The sequence below is a fragment of the Ictalurus punctatus genome, chromosome 27, assembly GCF_001660625.3.
Source record: "Ictalurus punctatus breed USDA103 chromosome 27, Coco_2.0, whole genome shotgun sequence".
Classification (NCBI taxonomy): Eukaryota; Metazoa; Chordata; class Actinopteri; order Siluriformes; family Ictaluridae; genus Ictalurus; species Ictalurus punctatus.
The window spans coordinates 6,861,535-6,884,218 of NC_030442.2; the positions used below are offsets into that span (position 1 = coordinate 6,861,535).

The window sequence follows — 22,684 nt, forward strand, 5'->3', positions numbered from 1 at the left end:
TTTCTTTACTGACATACAAGCATTTTCCTGTAACATTTAATTTTGTGCTGGAAAAGTCATTTTTGGGAATCTAACCTTTTTTTGTACTGACATGATAATGTAGGGTTAGGGCTAGTTAAAAAAAATTAGGGTGTTCCAAAAAATAAAAATAAAAATGGGTGCCTAAGTCTTTTGCACAGTACCGTGTATGTTCAGCCATGACAGCCCACAGTCTTTTCATAACCAATGCACTGTAAGTACATGACTTTATTTGTGTCACTGTATTGTGCTTTCTGTTTTACCATGATCCAAAAGCATTGAAATTTTATCCCACTCCACTGTGTGTGTGTGTGTGTGTGTGTGTGGATGGGATGACCACAACTATGTAGTATTAGTGCAGACGTGTTGTGTCTGACCTGGTTGACGTTGTGGATGAGCAGGTAGCGTTCCTCACACAGGACAGTTGATGTGTCCACGTACTGCTTGGTGAGCAGGTTGAGCCATAGTGTGAAGCTGTCCACCATGGCCAAGCACAGCACCCAGAGGAACTTCAGCACGTCCAGGATCCGCTGCACTGTATCGCGGCCAGAACCTGCGACAGCAGCGGAGGAAAGTGATGAAAGTTACAAAACCTTATAATCGTGATACTGTGATAAATTAACTTGCAGCATGACCCACCTGTATTGTTACTCACTGTAGCAAGTCACTTAATCTTAAAATCTCACATATTGAAAAATACTGAATAATTTCTTTCAGTTTATTCTTATTCTATTTATATTCTTTTATTTGTGATGCAACGCAGCTGTAGTGATACTTTTTTAAACAAACATCAGCAAAGATCAATATCATGATATACTGTGCATCATAAAAATATTGTTCTTGTTCACAAATGTATTGTAATGCATGTTTAACATTCCTATAACATCATATCCCTATAACATTCCTATAGCGGAGCTCATGTGAGAGACCTTGATAGGAAATGAGTCAGATTTAGATTAAGAATCATCTTTGCCTCATGACTCACTAGTGATACTAACATTAATGTAAGCATCAATTCTTACAGATTTCCAAATGCTAATTTAGAGGTGAGCACCTACCTGACTCCTCTTCTTCTTCTTCCCCTGCCTCCTTCTCTTCCTCCGGAGATGTTTTCTCCTCAAAAACATGCTCTGACTCCTCAGCATCACCTGATTAAACAAAATAACTGAGCATGTAGCAGATGGCAATGTCATATATACCACTGATCTCGAGCTTACTTCTCACGTGAATGTGGGAATATAATCGTGCAAAATGTATATAATAAAAGGGCTAACTACGCAGAAAACGCTTAAACTTATTTGCATAATGCTAACTGGTCACTGATCAAATAGTCTTGTACGGAACACTTAACACTAAACCTGAATACCACCATAAAACTCAGTTATCACACTTTATTAAGTAATATGCAGGCTTGTTTTGCATTGATCACGTTTCAAGCATTTCATGTATCTGAATCAATACAATAGATTTTTTTTTTATTTTAATATTGAATTTTAATCTTACACGGTATTACAGTGCAAACCCTTACACAGTTCCAATGTCATTTGTACATTTAAGTGTTTTTCATGCAGATCTGTTATGCGATTGAAAACAAACTGTTTATGCACAGCGGTTTATGATATTACTGTGATATCCTTTGAGCTGAGAGTGTGATTATTAGGGTGCACAGTTTATTTGATGCTAAATTGGTAGGTGTAGTCTGTGTTAGTGTTGTAGCGTGCATTGCACAACAAAATTAACAAACTGAAGACACTACACACCTCGTTCCTGATTGACTACACTTGGGGTCGGAGGAAAATTCTTTTTTAACATTAAACCTTGAACGAAAATGGCCATGTTCCTTTAGTATGTTCATCATGATGATGGTGTGTGTGTGTGTGTGTGTGTGTGTGTGTGTGTGTGTGTGTGTGTGTGGTCTTACCTGAGCCCTGTGAGGCAAGCAGATTTCTCTCTCTCTCCCGTCTCTGTTCTTTCTGTCTCTTTTGCCGGTCTTTTAGTACCTGTTTAGCACTGCTCACCCATGCCTGGTATGCCATCTGTAACATATCACACATACACACACACAGCCTCATATACAAAAGGAAATAATCAACTGCACTTGAGTAACTATTATATTAACATTATCTGCCTGGTGTGTGGGTGTGTGTGTGTGTGTATATATGTTTTACCTGAAATGCAGTCTGTTTGTGATGTTTCTGCTCTTCTTCAAACAGATCCTCATCCTCACTGTCTGATTCAAACAGGTAGTAATCCCCAGAATGCAAGACTACAAGAGAAACACACACAGACATATAGTTCCAGTCTGCTCTTTTTTATACATATCCATACGAGACAGAGAGAGAAAAAGAAACAGCCAGTCTGTTTGAGTAAGTAAATGTCTTAGAGTTATAGATTAAGAGAGTGAGTGATAGTGAGTAAATGAGTGTGTGCGAGTGAGTGTGAGTGTGTGGGAGAGTGAGTGAGAGTGGGACAGTGAGTAGGTGAGAGTGAGTAAATGAGTGAGTGCGAGTGAGAGTGGGTGAATGAGAGTGGGTCTGTGAATGAGTGAGAGTTGATGGGTGAATGTGTGGATGAAAGTGAGTGAGAGTCGGTGAGTGAATGGGTGGGTGTGTGGGTGAAAGTGAGTGACAGTCGTGAGTGAGTGAGTGAGTGAGTGGAGAGTGAGTGGGTGGATGAGTGGGTGGGTGAGTGAGTCAGGGGGTGTGTGAGGGGGTAGTGAGTGGTTGTGTGAGTGGGTAATTCAGTGGGTGTGTGAGAGTGAGTGGGTAATTGAGTGGGTGTGTGAGTGGGTAAATGAGTGGGTGTGTGAGTGGTTGTGTGAGTGGGTAATTGAGTGGGTGTCTGAGTGAGTGATTGAGGGAGAGAGTGGGTGTGTGAATGAGTGGGTGTGTGAGTTGGTAATTGAGTGGGTGAGTGAGTGGGTGTGTGAGTGATTGATTGAATGGGTGTGTAAGAGGGTGATTGAGAGAGTGGGTATGTGAGTGGGTAATTGAGTGGGTGTGTGTTTGAGTGGATGTATGAGAGGGTGATTGAGTGAGAGTGGGTAATTGAGTGGGTGTATGAGAGAGTGGGTGAGTGATTGAGTGGTAGTGTGAGTGGGTGATTGAGGGAGAGAGTGGGTGTGTGAGTGAGTAATTGAGTGGGTGAGTGATTGAGTGGGTATATGAGAGAGTGGGTGAGTGATTGAGTGGGTGTATGAGAGAGTGGGTGAGTGATTGAGTGGGTGTATGATAGAGTGGGTGAGTGAGTGGGTAATTGAGTGAGAGAGTGGGTATGTGAGTGGGTAATTGAGTGGGTGTATGAGAGAGTGGGTGAGTGATTGAGTGGGTGATTGAGGGAGAGAGTGGGTGTGTGAGTGGGTGATTGAGTGGGTGTATGAGAGAGTGGGTGTGTGAGTGGGTGATTGAAGGAGAGAGTGGGTGTGAGAGTGGGTGAGTGATTGAATGGGTGTGTGAGTTTGTGATTGAGTGGGTGAGTGATTGAGTGGGTGTATGAGAGAGTGGGTGAGTGATTGAGTGGGTGTATGAGAGAGTGGGTGAGTGATTGAGTGGGTGTATGATAGAGTGGGTGAGTGAGTGGGTAATTGAGTGAGAGAGTGGGTATGTTAGTGGGTAATTGAGTGGGTGTGTGAGTGGGTGATTGAGGGAGAGAGTGGGTGTGTGAGTGGGTAATTGAGTGGGTGTATGAGAGAGTGGGTGAGTGATTGAGTGGGTGATTGAGGGAGAGAGTGGGTGTGTGAGTGGGTGATTGAGTGGGTGTATGAGAGAGTGGGTGTGTGAGTGGGTGATTGAAGGAGAGAGTGGGTGTGAGAGTGGGTGAGTGATTGAATGGGTGTGTGAGTTTGTGATTGAGTGGGTGAGTGATTGAGTGGGTGTATGAGAGAGTGGGTGAGTGATTGAGTGGGTGTATGAGAGAGTGGGTGAGTGATTGAGTGGGTGTGTGAGTGGGTGATTGAGTGGGTGAGTCATTGAGTGGGTGTATGAGAGAGTGGGTGAGTGATTGAGTGGGTGTATGAGAGAGTGGGTGAGTGAGTGGGTAATTGAGTGAGAGAGTGGGTGCGTGAGTGGGTAATTGATTAGGTGTGTGAGAGGGTGGGTGAGTGATTGAGTGGGTGTGTGAGTGGGTGATTGAGGGAGAGAGAGGGTGTGTGAGTGGGTAATTGAGTGGGTGTATGAGAGAGTTTGTGAGTGGGTGTGTGAGTGGGTGATTGAGGGAGAGAGAGGGTGTGTGAGTGGGTAATTGAGTGGGTGTATGAGAGAGTTTGTGAGTGGGTGTGTGAGTGGGTGATTGAGGGAGTAGAGATTTAGCTAGGCTGCTTCAGCCTGTATGAGGAGTATGAAGGCGTATGGAGGTGTATGTGTACCAGTTGCATGATCTATCCAGGGACGGTACCACTCTTTTTTATTCTTCTTCTTCTCCTTCCTCTCTTCCTGAGACTCTGTTAAGAAGATACGACTGTTATCGTTATATCCAGTGTCCATTTTAACACGTTGATGGACCTTTTTTTTTTTATTTATTTATGTGAATCGATGCATTTTGTGTTTTGTCTCACATGCGCTGTATTTTTTTTTCTAATATTGTTGTAAAATATGACAGAACCTGTATGACATTTTCCAGAAAAAACAACAAAACTATATATTTCCACTGGTGAAATACACTGGCGTAACTTCTACCTCATAGTCCAGTGCGGTTACTCTTGAGCTTTAATTCAAAGTAAGAGCTGTTGGTGTTGATCTGGATGATGTCATCACAGACTGACACCACATCTGTAGGCACTGCTTGAATGTGTTTCCGCTTGCTATGGTCAATCAGTTGCTTGTATAGCACATCTGACATTATAAAATGTTCTTACGCCAACATACTTTTACTAGAAGGCTCTCCAAACCTCCAAAAGGTATTTACTGCAGCTTTAAGTAGAACAGAACTGAATCAGGTCGGAGTGATGGAAGAAGGCGAATGTGCACCTGATGGCTGCTGCTCTCTTTCAGATAGTTTCCGTCCCTCTTTGTAGCGCTGCTGCTTGTCACGGATTCGCTTCATCCTGAGGAGACGCACGAATGTAAACAGTCACTGTAGAGTGGTATAGTGTAGTGCGTCAAAAGTGCTACTGTGTAACTGTATTTCATTCGTTCAACTGAAACGATTTAAATCTAATCTCAAAAAGACATGCTGAGGCTGAGCATCTACAGTGGTGGAGAGTTACAGAAAATAAATCAAAATATGACAAAAAAAAGATCTGAATATTATATGTGGAATATAGCTACAGTATAGTAAAGAATAAAGTAAAATCACACAACTAGGAGCATGTGTCAGAGTCACTGCTGAGTGAGCATGTTTACAAGGTTGCATGTTCGCTGCTGAGTTTGTAATGAATTATTTAAAATAGTAAAGAGAGAATCCATTTCTGGATTCTGGATTTCTGGATTGTAGCATAGGAGTGTTCGGGTGATGTTTGTGTGCTATGAGGGAAAGAGCATGTGAAAAGGAGCAGTCACTCACGAGCTCTTCAGCTGCTGAATGGATTTTTTCTCGTTCTGCTGATAAAAACGCACATTCTTTATAATGCTGGCATTGAACAGCTCGAAACCCCTGTGTACACGCACACACAAAATCATAATCAATAAGGTCAGAGAGAATACAATCACTCCACATAATAAATTGTCCTCTCTTATTACTGCAAACTATAGCAAATATAATTAAACAGCACTTCTACATGGGGTCCCAAAAGTCTCCATACATACACACACACAAACACATACATATTATATATACACATACACACACATTGTGTGTGTGTGTGTGTGTGTATATATATATATATATATATATGTATATATATATATATATATATATATATGTATATATATATATATATGTATATATATATATATATATATATATATATATATATATATATATATATATATATATATGTATATATATATATATATATATATATATATATGTGTGTGTGTGTGTGTGTGTGTGTGTGTGTGTGTGTGTATATATACACCCATTTTTTTCCAGACAGGCTTTAAGAATTCTTTGGGCAAACAAAGAACGTATTGAAAGCATTCTCATGGCTGGATCAGGAAGCTGTGTCAAGGACTTAAACAGGAAACATGGCGAGCACTACACACACGCACTGCTGCCGAACAGATCAACAAATTCAAAAAGACTGGGAATGTTACAGACCAACCGAGAAGCGGACGTCCACGAGCATCCACTGACGCCGGCACAACCGACGTAGTGCTGGCAAACATAGTCCCCTATGTATGGAGACTTTTGGGACACTCTGTATTTATAAGAGAACTACTATCATTATTTTCTATCACTTAATATGACTCAGGGTGTTATTATTGATACTAGTATTAACAGTCAAAGCAAAAATACTTTTACAAAAATGCTGCTAGGTCAAGCAATTTAATGTTTCTACTGCACCAGCCTCTTGTCCCTCTTCTCCAGCAAGGGGCGCTCTCACCGTGATGCCTGTTGTGCTGACGCCTGAAGATCTGCAGTCACGTGCACAAAGTAGAAGCTGAGGAAGACTCTCCTCTGCAGCAGGAGGAAGAAGAAGCAGATGCTGTCCCAGATGATGCCTGCCTCCTCTATTGGCAAAGTGCACTCCTTATCACTCAGGGATGTGGCTGTGGAGATAAGAGACAATCACACACACACACACACCTGCAACATTTCTGCACCTTGCCACCACAAAGGAGTTGGTTCTCAGCTAGCAAAATCATTTCTGGCAACAAACTGCTGCTAGCTGGAATGATTTTGGAATGGACTGATCTTCAAGAGCTTTAAGTTGCTGTTATTATGGTGCTATGACAACATTTTGAGCATCCTGTGTGAGAACATGAGAACAATTTGAAGATAATTGTTAAAAATGAGCAAAATTTCAATCTCAAACATAAATCAGAGGTCCACAAAGAAACAACCATTTTACTGGTAACTGCACGAAAGTGAATGAGGTACGAGTTATGTTTCCAGTGCCAGAAATACAACTTGTACATTTTTTTGCTCTGTTCATTGGAAAAAAAAAATCCCTACGTTAAATGGACGGTTCGACTCTTAAACCAGTGAAAACACAGACTCACGGTCATAGTAGCCTTTGACTGTACAGACGAGACTGAAGAGATTGATCACCCAGCAGAAACGTGCCTGCATCTCAGCCACAAACACACAGGCCAGGATCTGGCAGGACCACACACACACACACACACACACACAAACAACACACACTTCATTAATGTATACACATCATCGACATGGTTATTACAAGTCCTAAACACACTAACTGACAGTGCAACAATGTTCGGAGTATGTGTGTTGTTCTTCTCACTCACAGACAGCACATTCTTAGCGATGATGACTCCTACATTGTAGATGATGAGGCAGTCCCACATGAGCAGGCGTGTACGCGAGGGTTTGATCATCAGACGCCTACCGTACAGCAGGAAGAAAAAGCAGGCCAGGAGATAGCCCAGACCGAACACGCTGATCCGCGTGGAGCCTGTCACAAACACGACGGCCAACACAAACCAGAACATGTAGCGGAACACTAGGACTTTCCCCATGTCCAAGTAAGATCTGAGAGATGAAAAGAAAAAGACAGAGAGAAACATTTCCAGTTCATCTGAAATAAAGCTTTGGTGTCATTTGAGCCAGTTGTCTGTTTTATCCCTACACCACACATGGAGGTTTAAATACACAGTTTCTCCTGTTTCAGAGCCCCTTGCACCAACGGACTCCACATCCTCAGTTACCTTTGAAGGAGAAATGTAGTAATAAGCAGCTATCTTTCCCCGCAGTGGGCGGAGCCTATTTTAATGCTGTCTGAAACTAGCCAGATCATTTATATCGCAAACGTAAGCATTTTTAAAATTATATGATTATAATAAATGGTAAATGGCACACTTATATAGCGCTTTTATCCAAAGCACTTTACATTGGTTCTCATTCACCCATTCACACACACACACACACACACCAATGGTAGCAGAGCTGCCATGCAAGGCGCTAACTTGCCATCGGGGGCGACTTGGGGTTCGGTGTCTTGCCCAAGGACATGTCGGTATGTGGAGTCACGCGGGCCGGGAATCGAACTGCCAACCCTACGATTAGTGGACAACCCGCTCTACCACCTGAGACACAGCCACCCCTGGCCGTGTAGGTAATAGGTGTACAAGCACTTATAAACATTAACAAACTGCACCATCCAGAGCCTAAATTACCAAACACTGATAAAATTGGATATGACAGGATGAGAACACAGACAGAAACTTAAAATGTAAAAAATGTTTCTGTTCTGTTACTCCTGCGTAGATGTACAGTAAGCCAATGCTCCAGTGATTTGCTCACCTTTCTAGATGTCGCGCACTCGTAGGCCATGAGCATAGCGCCATAGATTCATAAAATAACCTAGTGGTCAAAAGTAGGAACTGAAACAAGCACTAATAGAGGCCCATAGGGGCAGGAATCACACTGCCTCATGCGCAGAGGAGGAGCGATGATTGCCAGGGTCACAAGCGGACTATTGTAAAAATACTGTCCGGACACCAAAAACATGTTGAGTTTTTTTTTAGCAAATAATTGGAGTTGAATCTCTTACAAGTGTAAGTGCATACACTGTATATATGATGATGTACTGCAAATACTGGGAGTGGAAAAGGGAAATTATGGGGGAATGTCTGCACATAATAAATGCATGTGCACCACAGTGATCTTGTTTCCCCACACAAAGGCTGTGAAGATAAAGGAAAACATGTCTCCCTTTTCCATTGCTACATTTTCTGGACTAGTTTCAGGGCTTTTGTGCTGGTTTTTGAGATGTAGTTGGGCTGGACCAACTAATTTGGCTGAACCCTGACAACAAAAAAACAAGTTGCTAGACTGTATGCTGGATGACTGTATGTTGGTTACTCTAATAAATCCACTAGATAGTACCCTATAACATAAATTTGTTTCAGGCTATGTCATTATTAATGTCATATTGCCATAGAGCTGCTGCTATAAAAAGCACATCACTTTTATAATTCACTTAGTCCACCTAATTTTGGAATATCTGATAACAGACTGATCTTAATTGTGGTCATTAGTATTGCTGATTTAAATGAACTGATCCATATGATGATTTAAAAAAAAAAAACCTGGTTAACAATCCCATGAGAATAATAATGGCCCAAAGGATAAGCAATGTTTAATGCTAATCAATAGTGCAAATAATTAAACTACAATACGGCACTATGGTATTACACACATTTTAACAGTAATCTTTTCAATTTTTTTATTTTACTTACATCACACTGAGCAATGAGTGTGCATATACAATCCATGCTCCACATGTATTTCCCATTTTGATTTTTGTAGCCATAGAGTAAATATCTCTCCATACCTTCGAGCTCTGTTTTGTATGCGGGTGTATTCACATCCGTTTTATAGTAATGGGTATTTTGGCGGCAGTTAAAAGGATCAGTCTTCAAGAGAGCGGGAGGAATACTGCCAGGATGCATAATCAGAAAGAAAAATTGATAGGAGGTCATTAAATTAAAGCAATTCCCACTTCTTTCTCGAAAGAAGAAGCATATCAGGGAAGACCAGAGAACATGGTAATAGGCTTTTCATGTTGATATGCCCATACCATAAATGAGAACGCATTAATGCCAGGCAATCATCTCCTTTGAGGTCAAGATTATGACCTTGCTTTTTGACAATGATCTTTACGTCCTGCAAACATAGTGATAAGTACATGTCCTTCCTTTTCAGCTTAGATGCTATACACTACCACCATAATTCAAGTGTTAATTTCCCTTTACACTTAATTGGCTATTGATGTCATCATAGGATCTAATGTCATGAGCTTTTGTTTGTCGTAAGAGGGTTCTTGTTCTTGTTGTGTGTCCAATCAGATTTTCCAAATGAAAAGAGAAAAGATGACCTTGGTTCTGAAACACATCAATGAAGGGCTAGCAACAGATAAAAGTGCTACCTTGGAGGATTCAGGGTTTGTGACCTCGTTGGCATGAACAGCATTAAACCTAAGCTATAATCTTCTTATTTAAGCGCTCTGCTATATGACAGTGATATTTACGTTTCGCTTCTGCCATGGTAGTTTTCAGGAGACGTGGTTACACTCAAAAATAAATTAATGCATAGTATTCTGCATTAAAAAAGGGATATAATCAGAATTAGTTTTAGTTTCTAAAGCAATGCTTTCCCTGGAAAATCCTCTGAACTTTCAGTGGAACAGACAAGATGCTTAACGACTGCACAAATATATTTCTGTTACATTCATTCGTAACTTTCACCGAACAGCACCGGGACACCGGAAGTGTGCATGCATTCTCCATTTCCCAAGATTCATACAGAATCCATTTCCCAAGTGCATTTCTCATTTTGATTGGATTTCTGTAGACATTTCTCGGTCACGAGACCATACCTGCAGTTGATGAAATTAGGAGCTGGATTAAACAGCATGTCCTCCATGGGATCAGGGTTGTCCTTATTCTCTCCTCCCATCACTATCCATTCCTCTTTCTTCTCGTTCTCGAAAACCGTCCACTGCAGCGAGGCACACATTAGCAGCAGGAAGTCCGCTGCGTACGCACATAAACGCAGAGTTCAAGACACACTGCGCTCAATGCTAGATCTGAGTAATGGTCCTCTTTATTGGAATTTGACACAACGATAGTTCCAACCCCTGTCTAAGGCTATTCACTCACCGATGAGGTTCTTGGAGTTGGGGATGGTGTAGAAATCAGGCAGGTAGATCCATTTAATCAGAGCCGAGTTGACAGTGACTGAGCTTTTCCATCTCCATGGGTAGTCTGTACAAACATGCCATTAAAGTAGTCTTCAGAACAATACCAGAATGTATAAGAACCCTTCACGCCGACATTAATGTCACTCCTACTTTACCTCGCGCTCATCATGACTACTACTATAGTGTTTTTCATCTCGTCACTGTTGAGCTCTGGACACGTTTGTGTGTCATTTATCATCGCCTTGTTACATCTGTTAAATATAATTCGCTATCATTCCTATTTATGTTGCTTTTAGCCGAGTTCTTTAATCCAACAGTTAAAAGTGAACATTTACCATGCAATCATTACCCAGTTATCTATACGAATAAAGACGAAATAATATACATACTGTCTCTGCTTTTATTTTAAAACAGCAACACTTACTCAACTCTTTTCTGTTTTGTTTTTATCTCTGCTAGAAATGGGGCTGAAGTGACAAAATGACCGTCTCCACTTTTATTTCATTTGATAAAAAATAAAGTTCAAATCGAGGTTCGTCAGGACTAAGGAAAAGTAGGAGCTAAAAGCTGGGACATTAGACAGTGGGTGACAATAGACAGCCAACAGTAAACGATCAGTATTTACTGATTTTACTGGAGCCAATTACTTGGATTATAAACTTTATTGAATTGTAATTAGTCCGTATAAACGAAAATAAACTAAGAGAGTCTTAATCGGATTTATTATTCGACCTATTGCTGTAGTTATGTGTTTCTGTAGAAACTGACTGATCGAATGACACTTCGTCACTTGTCATTATGAACACGCATGGTTATGAGCCATATCACTCACACCACACCTAACTTTATGTTTAGAAGATACGTGTCTAAACAGAACACAAACACTGGATTGGCTGTGCAGCCCACAAACTAGATAGAGAATCTCTTCCTGTTACTTTCATAGTCCTATATTTGTGATTATCCTAATGAAGAAGATGTTTGATAGGTGGACTAACCGATACAGAGGGCAGGAGGTATTCCCACACACAGGATGTACTGATAGATCATGAAGATGACCAGGAAGATGCAGTATTTAGACCAGATCTGAGCGATGGCCTCGCGGCGACGACGCACCATGATGGCGACCAACCAGCATCCGTGGATAATGACCAGGAAGTTCATGCGTTGGCCAATCACATTCACAGTCATCAGGAAGCAGATCTAGGGAGTGCAGTAAGTTAAATTGCAGCCATAACCACCAGTAACACAAGCAACAGTCAAAAGAATCATAAAAACGTAAGAAGAAGAACGTAACGGCGTAGCCTACTATGATAATTCTATTATATGAGTAAGTTCATACACATGGGATTTAACTTTCCCAATTCTGGTGTAGCAGGCAAGGAATCTCAGACCAAAGGATGTTAATGAAGCATGATCTTTATCATAGTAAGCCATGTCCAGACAGTTTCATGTCAGTCATCACTGTTCGATCATTTAAACACTGATGGATGTTTATATTACACTTACATTTAATACCTTTGAAATATTTGACATTATATTTGCCCTGCGACTTGTAAAGAGTGATTTGAAAACAGTATCGTAGGAGATGAAGGAGCCAGACCTCAAGGCCGAACTTGTAGAAGCTGAAATTGAGCAGGTATCTGATGCAGGGCAACAGGCCCTCGTCCAGTTTGTCACGTGTGGACTGTGGGAAGATGGCTGGGATGGAAGGAGGAGAACGCTGTACCCGCTTGTAGTGATGGATCTGGTGCCGGTACACTGTGGCCTCAAACACCAGCAACAGAAGCACCAGCAGATGGTTCTGATAGCACAGAGAACTCAGTTTACAACACACAAAAAATGGTAGCTCCTAGTTTCATGTAAAACATATTCTCCCTGTTAGCATGGCCAACGTTTGATATAATATCATTTCTACAATTTTGGATCGGTATGTCCTTTGGTGTGTATATTAGAGGTCGATTAATCGGCACTGATAACCGACTGCTGGAACCGTGTGTTATCGGCAAAAATCCACACCGATAGTTTATCCTGGTTGTTTCCATTGCTGGAGCGGTTTAGAAGGGTCTGCTGTCATTTTACAGTACGAGAGCTTCCTCTAGAGGCGAAATAAAAACTATCACTGACACATTTTGTCGTGTTATTTGAATTTTTTGTTTTTTTTATTATTCACTTTTGATGTCTTTATTTTTATTTGGAATGTTACTTTTTGGTTCAGTTTGGATGTATATCTTTTATTGACTTTAATATTTATTAATAGTTTATATATATATATATATATATATATATATATATATATATATATATATATATATATATATATATATATATATATATATACACACACACACACACACACATACATATATATATATATATATATACACACATATACACACACATATACATATTATATATATATATTTATATACACACACACACATACACGTGTGTGTGTGTGTGTGTATATATATATAGTACAGTACAATTTCATGGTACAGTAATACTATTTATTTTTGTAATAAAGTTCAGCACTATTTTACTTTGAGTGTTATGTTTTCATTCAGTATCAACATTAAAAAGTATTGTTTGATTACTCGGTTATCGGCAAGTTAGTTATCGGTATCTGTAAAATCCATGGTTGACCTCTAGTGAATATATCAAGGGGTGCCACAAACCACAAATCAATGCAAATCAATGATATACTAGTCATCTCCTTGTATACATCTGTTTGTCGTGTTAATTTGACAGCTGCTGTGTTTTCTTGTGGAGTAGCTAAAGAGCCTGACAGATACAGTGTTTGACAGTTTTGGACTGGCGTGAAGGGGCGAACCATTAAAACGGCATTATCACGGTTATTTGGGTGGCGTTCAAATTTTTCTGCCATTCCTCATCATTCATCTGACACGCCGTGTGGAGATCATTAACTGGCAGTCGGAAAAATGACATTATAAGGCGGATGCTGTATACTCTAAGCTGCTTTGGTAGTTTTTCTCAATGGATACAGAACCTTAAAACTCTCTACCGGTTGATCAAATTCGACGCTGGTATTACTGCCCACCACTACTGGATATTTACTGTGGATTTACTGTGAAGACAAAAGAACCAATCTTACCTTACTGTAGTCTAAAGCAGTGTAATGCTTCCTAAAGCCAAACCAGTTGGCTGGATCTACAGGTGCTTTGTAAAGTATTGAGTTCTGTATCTCATCAGTGTTCATACTCGTCTCATTACTCAGAGGCTAGAAGACAGAAACAGATGGAATGGAATGTCAAGGATGAGAGAGAGAGAGAGAGAGAGAGAGAGAGAGAGAGGGTAGGAGATGCATCAAACCAATGCAGAGTCAACTTCCAGAAACGATGAGTCTCTGAAAACAACATAAAGCATGTGGGTGTGTTCAAGCATGTCAAAATGTTTGCTTATGAGCTTATGGGATGATAACGATAAAGACAGAAGGAGTAAGAATTCAAATCCATGTTTGCAAGAATGAGAGATGGTACACGTTGGTATGCGTGTGTCTCACCTCTGTACAGTTGTTGGAGTACACCTCGGGTTTGACGGCGCTGAGCTGGTACAGCATCTTGCAGACGATGATGACGCAAACCCAGATGGTGGACAGACAGGAGGCCATGGGTCTGAAACGGGTGAAGGGCAGCGCGAATGACCACAGTACCACCAACACCAAGTTCATCACAGATGGCTACACAGTGACAGAGAGGGAGAGCAAGAGAGAGTGAGTGTGGGTGGTGAGACACATTAACACCTCGTAAAACAAATCGTTAATGATGTGAAATGAAGTCTTTCTAGGCAGCAACTGTCCTATAAACATATTTTTACAATTTTAGACCTGTAGCGTCAAACAGCATGCCAACAATTAAAAAAAAAGTCCGGTTTGATGTTCTGCATTTGTGCACGTTGCGAAATAAAACAGCACAAAGGGTTTTGTTGTTTTTTTTTGACGGCACAAAAGCAGCGCTAAAGCAACCTGTTCTCGGTGAGATCACTAAAGGTTATAAACTATAAAAGTTTAACTGCTGATGGATTATTTTCCAGTAACATCACATCACAATGTTTTAGAGTGTCTTATTCCTCTTGTACTAAAGCAATTTACAAACCATTAAAAACTTATTTATTAATGAATGACATTTTGCACTTATTAGCCATTTACAGTCATGTGAAAAAATAAGTACACCCCATGGAAATGGTCTTTTTTTGACATATTTGGACAAGCAAACATTTGATCATCTTTGAAACCGTGTCTATTAATAAAGTTGATATAGTTCAACAGAACCACAGGGGAAAATAGCTTATTTAATCATTTATTCAACAGAAATATCAATAGATGTGAGATTCTTCGGTGGAAAAAGTAAGTACACCCTTTGCCCCAGAAGCTAGTTTTGCCCCCTTTAGTAGTAATAACTTCTTGTAGGTGTTTTGCAGAATTATCCACCAGGCTTGCTGGAATTATTGACCACTCTTCCATGCAATATTCTTTCAGTTGCAAGGTGTTTGAGGGTTTTCTTGCATGTGCTGCACGTTTCAAATCCCCCACAACATTTCAATGGGATTCAAATCTGGGCTTTGACTAAGAATTCCATAACCCTCCATTTCTTCTTTTTGAGCCGTTCCTTGGTGGATTTGCTAGTGTGCTTAGGATCATTATCCTGTTGAAAGATCCACTTTTGGTTCAACTTCAACTTTCGGACAGATGGACTCACATTATCTTCAAGCACCCTTTGATATGATGCAGAATTCATAGTTGAATCAATGAATGCAAGCTCCAGTCCCTGAGGAAGCGAAGCAACCCCAAACCATAACATTTCCTCCACCGTGCTTCACAGTTGGTATGAGGTGCTTCTCCTGAAAAGCTGTCTTTGGTCAGAGCCAAACATGTCTGCTATTGCTGTGGCCAAACAACTATATCTTTGATTCGTCTGTCCAGAACACATTATTCCAAAAGGCCTGGGCTTTGCCTATATGCTCATTGGTGAACTGTAGTCTCATATGCAGACCAAATTTGTACATCTCTTTGTAACTGTAGAAGCATACACTTTGACACTAACAGTTGCAAGACTTACTAGCAGATCCTGTGATGAAATTCTGGGGTTCTGTGAGACTTCTTATTGCATCAGACATTCTGCTCTTGGGTTGAATATACTGGGACGGCCAGTACCGGACAAATTGGAAGACAAATCTGCGCCATTTGTAGTTCCTTACAGTGGAATGTTGCACTTCAAATAATTTGGAGATCTTTTTAAATCCCTTCACAGACTCATAGGCATCCACAACCTTTTATCTGAAGGCCTTACAGAACTCTTTACATCTTGGCATGATGACACCACACACCTCAATAACAAAGGGAACACCATCCACTAGATATGAGAGGGGTATAAATAAGACAGGTTCCACCTGCACTCCCAATCTTCAACACATGATTCAATTTTATGGCTTTGAAGGTGTGATAAATGTAGTGGTGTACTTACATATCCATGTGACTGATCTGTTTTTCGTTCATTCAGATTGTGAGAGTTGTCAATTTTATGTCAATTGATAGAGTTTCAAAGAGGATCAAATGTTTGCTTGTCAAAACACGTCCAAAAACCCCAACCAAATTTCCATTTGGTGTACTTGAAACCAAACCAAAAAGTGCAAACTCCTCTATGATAAAGACTTTCCCCATGGTGAAAAAATATGCTGATCCTGGAGACTTCCATAAACGTCTCTTTATGGAAAACTTCCATGTCCTTGTAAAATAAAAACCCATTTGTTTATTTGTGCATTATTAGCCATACAAGTCCCTGTGAAGTGGTTTTTATTATAGAAATGATAACACATTACAACGAATACATTAAAGTGCACCTATTATGGTTTTTCAATTACCTTTCATGTAGTATGTTATATCGCTGTTTGTGAATTTAAAAAAGTCTGCAAAGTTTCAAAGATCAAAGCTCGCGACAAGCGGGGTTATTGACTCCCAGAAGAAGGAATCGATTCTGAACGGCTGAAACGAGACGTTAGTGATTCCAGACACACTTCCTGTACTAACCTACGTAGGTTTGAGACAAAACCCCCCCGCCTCTGGTCTTCATCTTCAGACTGGGACATCTGACCAATCAGAGCAGAGTATGCTCTCTGAAGGGAGGAGTTTAGAATGAATCCTTTAAAATGAATCATTTAACGAGTCGTTTGTGTCGCTGCAATTTCAATTATCAGCACATTAAAGTGTTTTTTGACCTTGGCATGTAAATCTATTGTACGAGACCTTTAAAAAAAATAGGTGCATTTCAAAACCATAATAGGTGCGCTTTAATATAAGCCTATTGTTTGAATCAGAACTGGATCTACTGTTATTAATCAACAACCAGCAGATCTGAGAACTCAACAGAGCTGTGGTAAAATAAATCAAATATAATAAGTGTAATAGTTATTCTGAGACCTCTGAAAGCGCCACCCAGATGACAAACAGAGCAACAATTTTGAGGATGTGGAGCTCCAGGACACGCCAGAGAAAAGCCTGGATGTGGGTGAGGATGTCGAAGAACTTCCTAAAGAGCACCATGAGTCTGTCCATCACCAGCCCCCACTTACTAGGCACCATCACTGAGGGAGAGTTAAAAAAAAAAAATTGGAAAGTTGTAAACATCTAGCATTAAATATATTAAGTATAGAATAGGTCCAGAACATACAGAATCGAAATCAACATCATACTTATACGGCAAAATGTCAGTATGTCCTATTTTGTTGCCTGACCTCCATCTTCTGACTCATCATCTCCCAGCTCTGTGTTCAGCTCTTCCTCTGCAAAGTTTCCTCCCTCCGTCTTCAGGGCAGATCTCTTTCTGCATGTCCAAACAACACACGTTTATATGAGTTCGCTTAGGAGCAAAGAAAGAACTTCAGATGAGTCCGAACAGAACACCACCTGAAACGGTTTCATTACAGGACTGTGAGGAAGACATGACATGACCGTTATATATGACCAAAAATGTTCAGATAAAATTAAGTGTACAAAATGTCCCCTTTACTCCAGATGCAGTTGATCGGCCACGGTTTCGCAAGACGCGAACAAGTAAGAGAAGCTTATAACAACCAGTTTAGCATTGTGCAACCTCATCGCATCAAAGTCTCATCGCACGCACACACACACACACATTAAAGCATACTGCATTCTTTATAATCTCAATTAGACTTGCTTATATGGTTTCTGTAATGCAAACTGCTATTTATATTAAGAGGGATAAAAAGACAGTGCAGAACTCAAAACAACAGCATCTTGAAGCTGGAATAACTTCTTTATATTTTATTTATATTTCTGGTTAATTCACTGTCTTTAAAATTGACTTTGTCTGCTATCTTTATGTACAAATTGCATGACTAAGTCATGTCTTTTTGAGCGAGTTTGTGATGATGCACAATGCTAATTGAGGGCTATGTCCCCCGTGTGACATCAGAGCTGTAAACAACCTCTACTTTCTGACTAGCGTAGCACCAAGCAACAAATCAGCACCAGAATCACTAAGCGTATCATATATATTTTAATATAAACCTATTTAACGTGTTTCAGTGGATTTTCCTTTCAGGAGAATGATTATTCATATGCTCTCAAAGGTCCTGTAAGATTAACATGATGTACTATTTAAAAACCTGGCCTGTGCAGATGGAGCCAGTTATGCTCTCATAGACTTATTGGGATGCTTTGAATAGTGCTATGTAAATGCAGTTTGTTCTTATAATTATCCAGACTAAGCGTTTGTTTGTTAGCGCACTGATCAGCAGTGAGAGATGAGAGATACAGGTCGTGCCTGTGCAGAGGTGTGACGTGCTCCAGGTCTGTGATCTTCATGAAGGACTTGTGGAAGTAGTGCAGCTGCAGGATGCAGGCCAACAAGAAGAAGCCTGGAATCAGAATACTGCTGAACAGCTCGGACAGCTTAAACGTCTCGAGGCCAATATCTCCAAGTCTGGAGGGCAGAAACATGCAGATGTCAGTGACGTGAAGGGAAACACACTGACAAGTTTACAGCGCCCTCCACTAATATTGGCACCCTTGGTAAATATGAGCAAAGAGGCTGTGAAAAATTGTCTTTATTGTTTAACCTTTTGATATTGTGCTTGAAAAATTCACAAAAATACTCTGCTCTCATGGCTATCAAACACAACACAGGTTTATCCAAAAAAAATCTTTGTTCAATATAGGTGTGCAACAATTATTGGCACCTCTATGAATTCATATGAGAAAAATATATTTGAAGTATAGTCCCACTGATATTTAAAAAAATTTTTTAGTACACCTGGGTGACTATGAACAGGAAATTGTTCAACCATGACTTCCTGTTTCACAGGGGTATAAATATGAGGTAACACATAGGCCAAATTCCCTTAGTCATTCACAACAATGGGTAAGACCAAGGGATATAGCAGTGATGTGCGGCAAAAGGTTGTTGAGCTTCACAAAATGGGAAGTGGCTATAAGAAAATAGCAAAAGCAGTGAAAATGCCCGTTTCCACAATGAGGGAAATAATTAAGAAGTTCCAGTCGACTGGAAATGATGTGAATCAACTTGGAATTTGACGTGTGTCTGTATCGTCTCAACGCACTGTGAAGAGGATGGTTCGAGTGTCCAAAAAATCTCCAAGGATCACAGCTGGAGAATTGCAGATGTTAGTTGCGTCTCGGGGTCAGAAAGTCTCCAAAACTACAATCTGAAGTCACCTACATCACCACAAGTTGTTTGGAAGGGTTTCAAGAAAAAAAGCCTCTACTCTCATCCAAAAACAAACTCAAGCGTCTTCAGTTTGCCAGTCCCTACTGGAACTTCAAATGGGATCGGGTTCTATGGTCAGATGAAACCAAAATAGAGCTTTTTGACAAACACCAGAGGTGGTTTTGGCACACAGAGTGATAGCCATATGGAAAAGTACCTCAAGCCCACGGTTAAATATGGAGGTGGCTCTTTAATGTCTTGGGGCTGTTTTTCTGCCCATTCTGTTAGGATACATGGCATCACGGACTCTATCAAATATCAACAGATATTAAATGAAAATCTGACTGCCTCTGATAGAAAGCTTAAAATGGGCCGTGGTTGGATCTTCCAGCAGGACAATGATCCAAAACATACATCAAAATCACACAAAAATGGTTTACTGACCACAAAATCAAGGTCCTGCCCTGACCATCCCTGTCCCCTAACTTGAAACCCATAGGAAACCTGTAGAGTGAACTGAAGAGGAGAGACCACCAGCGTGGACCTTGAAATCTGAAGGATCTGGAGAGATTCTGTATGGAGGAACAATCTCAGATCTCTTGCCATGTATTCTCCAACCTCATCAGGCATTATAGGAGAAGACTCAGAGCTGTTATCTTGGCAAAGGGAAGTAACACAAAGTATTGACTAAAAGGGTGTCAATAATTGTTGCACACCGATATTTAACAATATTATTTTTGGATATACCTGTGTTTTGTTTGCAATTGTTTGATATCCATAAGAGCAGAGTATTTTTGTGAATTATTTTAACAAAAGATCAAAAGGTTAAACAATAAAGACAAATTTTCACAGCCTTCTTTGCTCATATTTACAGAGGGCGCCAAAATTAGTCGAGGGCACTCTGACACACACAACGCTCTCGCACATGGACATAGACAGACAGACACACACACACACATTATCAAAAGACACTCCAAATACATCAAGGAGATTTGTGCAAATATTTGACAATTTTATTTATAGCCGTGTGCACAACAATCTTTCACATCTCACACGTGTGCACAGGTCCAACGCCCGTCTCACTAGTGTCAGCTAAGTAATATCTGCTGTTTGGACAAGTAAATAAGGTTATATAGCGTACTGATCCTCTGTGAAGCCGGTGAAGTTCTTCCAGTAGTCTGGAAAGTCCTCAAACTGGTAGGTGTAGATGGCAATAAGCACCAACATGGTGTAGGCCACCACCAACCACCAGAATGGCTTTAGTAGCCTCCTCCATAGAGAGTAGTACACCTGCAGAGACAGAGAGACAGAGAGAGAACATCAATGACAACGATATTATTATTATTATTAATAGCAGCAGTGGTAGTAGTAGCAGCTGCTTACTTACTGTTAGTGTTTGCATAATTTCGAACAGAATAAAAAAACATCGTGGCCTAGTTAGCACTCTGTTATAGTAAGCAGGATGTGTGGTTTTACCTGGTAGAGGCACATGCAGAGCAGAAACAGCAGCATGTAGACGATCTTGTAGCCCACCAGCCTCCCGGCAAAACTGACCATGATGAACATCCCTCCACACACGTAGATCCAATACTTAGCATAAAGACTCATCACCACTCTTCCCAGCAGCTTTAGAGTGGAGTCATCCTGGCCCATGCTCTCTGGAGGATAAGAGTGAGAGAGAGAGAGAGAGAGAGAATGTCATATTCACGTGTTTTGAAATGCTTACATGGGACTAACACAGGAAAGAGAGCTTATTGATTTTTTTTTTTTAAATTATCCTCAGCATGAGTCCATGAACCTCAAAAAGTTCGACCGCATCAAGGAACCAGCCGGAGATTTGATTTTCTTCAAACCAGCACGTGGTCTCTTATACACCTGTTGATCAAAGGAGTGAGTATGAGAAGGTGTGGAGTGGGGTTCAGCCGCCTCTCTCACCTCCAGTGGTGACCTCCTCGAGTGTGACGTTCTGCTTCTTCTTCCTCCCAAACTTATCCTTTACCGAGTGCCGTAAAAGCAGCCAGAACGTCAGCGTGAACAGCAGCTGGGCAAGAAATGGAGTGAGAAGCACTTTTTTTATACATCGTGGTTATGTTACCTTAGCGGCTGGATGCATATTCGTTATTTAAGATCAGGACTTTCTAAACGAATGACTTTCTAATTTTCATTTAAAACACTGACGAGACCTAACGTTCGAGACGGATCATGAGTGGCTTTTAAAGTCATGATGAACCTTTTTACGTCTTTTGGGGGGGGGGGGGGGGGGGGGGGCATTTTGTTTTAAGCTCATTTGAATGTGCAGACTGGACAAAGTTTGAAAATGTTCACTCTGGCAGTTTTGCCAAATCGTTTTAAGAAACGGAGGAAGCTGAAAATCTCATTAGAAAACCTGAGTTAGGACTGAATCTGTGGCAGGAAGGCATTAAAATATATGAGTCAGAAAATAAAAAAGATAATCAGGTTCCAATATGCAAATAGAGATCCATGCATCATCGGTTTTTCAGTGAAAGGGGTAGAGGCGTGTATGTTTGAGGGTGTTTAATGTGCACATTTATAGAAGCTAAAATGTCTTGCTGTGGGGGTAAAAGTAGAGGAGCTCCTGTAGCTTTTTCTTTGTCTTTTTTTAAACCACTCTTTCCAAGCAACTTATCATTTATATATTAAAAGTTTCGGGTGATTTTACTCCCTCTTTGATCTTTGATGAGCAAGTCTTATAGTTCCTGGGTGTTTTAGGGACACACAATAATCAGTGTGGTATGGGCAGAAACGTGATTCATCAGACGGTGCACTACATGCATGAGTGTGTACTATGGTTATTACTAACAGTAATACTATTCATGTGTATGATTCATTCCTAATGAAAGTCATCGCGGCACAGTAAACTGGGTTTCTCAGAAGCCCTCACCATGGCTCCCAGGCGTAGGCAGGGATAAGGCGCTTGGTCAAGTCCCATCTGTTTCAGGCTCATGTAACCCAAGTGCTTTGGCAGTTCGCGCTCCAGGTCCATGGCCCAGACGTACTGCAGGCAGCACAGGCCAAGCCCATACAGCAGGATGAAGGGTGAGCAGAGCATAGCGAAGCGGCGGCGTGCTCGCAGCATCCAGATCACACACGCCCATAAGAGCAGCACAAACGTCAACCAGCTGTGGTAGGTGATGCTCCATACCTGCATATATATTCATATATCCATCATAACTGCTGA

General features: G+C 40.7%; 1 protein-coding gene across 1 annotated transcript in view; it reads right to left on the reverse strand.

Annotated features, from left to right (window-relative positions):
- piezo1 (piezo-type mechanosensitive ion channel component 1) overlaps positions 1-22,684 on the reverse strand; it is a 125,774-nt gene that overhangs the window by 13,935 nt on the left and 89,155 nt on the right. Inside the window, exons 12-34 of the mRNA XM_017458497.3 lie at positions 22,388-22,648; positions 21,421-21,526; positions 20,962-21,143; positions 20,627-20,775; positions 18,583-18,741; positions 17,531-17,619; positions 17,217-17,380; positions 14,304-14,480; positions 13,896-14,021; positions 12,384-12,584; positions 11,779-11,983; positions 10,743-10,847; positions 10,460-10,616; positions 7,368-7,611; positions 7,119-7,215; positions 6,500-6,665; positions 5,518-5,607; positions 4,983-5,059; positions 4,382-4,456; positions 2,187-2,284; positions 1,940-2,054; positions 1,077-1,166; positions 396-571 (exon numbers count right to left, since the gene is read on the reverse strand). Of these exons, the coding sequence (XP_017313986.1) occupies positions 396-571; positions 1,077-1,166; positions 1,940-2,054; positions 2,187-2,284; positions 4,382-4,456; positions 4,983-5,059; positions 5,518-5,607; positions 6,500-6,665; positions 7,119-7,215; positions 7,368-7,611; positions 10,460-10,616; positions 10,743-10,847; positions 11,779-11,983; positions 12,384-12,584; positions 13,896-14,021; positions 14,304-14,480; positions 17,217-17,380; positions 17,531-17,619; positions 18,583-18,741; positions 20,627-20,775; positions 20,962-21,143; positions 21,421-21,526; positions 22,388-22,648 (3,309 nt within the window). The remainder of the gene's footprint in view (positions 1-395; positions 572-1,076; positions 1,167-1,939; positions 2,055-2,186; positions 2,285-4,381; positions 4,457-4,982; positions 5,060-5,517; positions 5,608-6,499; positions 6,666-7,118; positions 7,216-7,367; positions 7,612-10,459; positions 10,617-10,742; positions 10,848-11,778; positions 11,984-12,383; positions 12,585-13,895; positions 14,022-14,303; positions 14,481-17,216; positions 17,381-17,530; positions 17,620-18,582; positions 18,742-20,626; positions 20,776-20,961; positions 21,144-21,420; positions 21,527-22,387; positions 22,649-22,684) is intronic.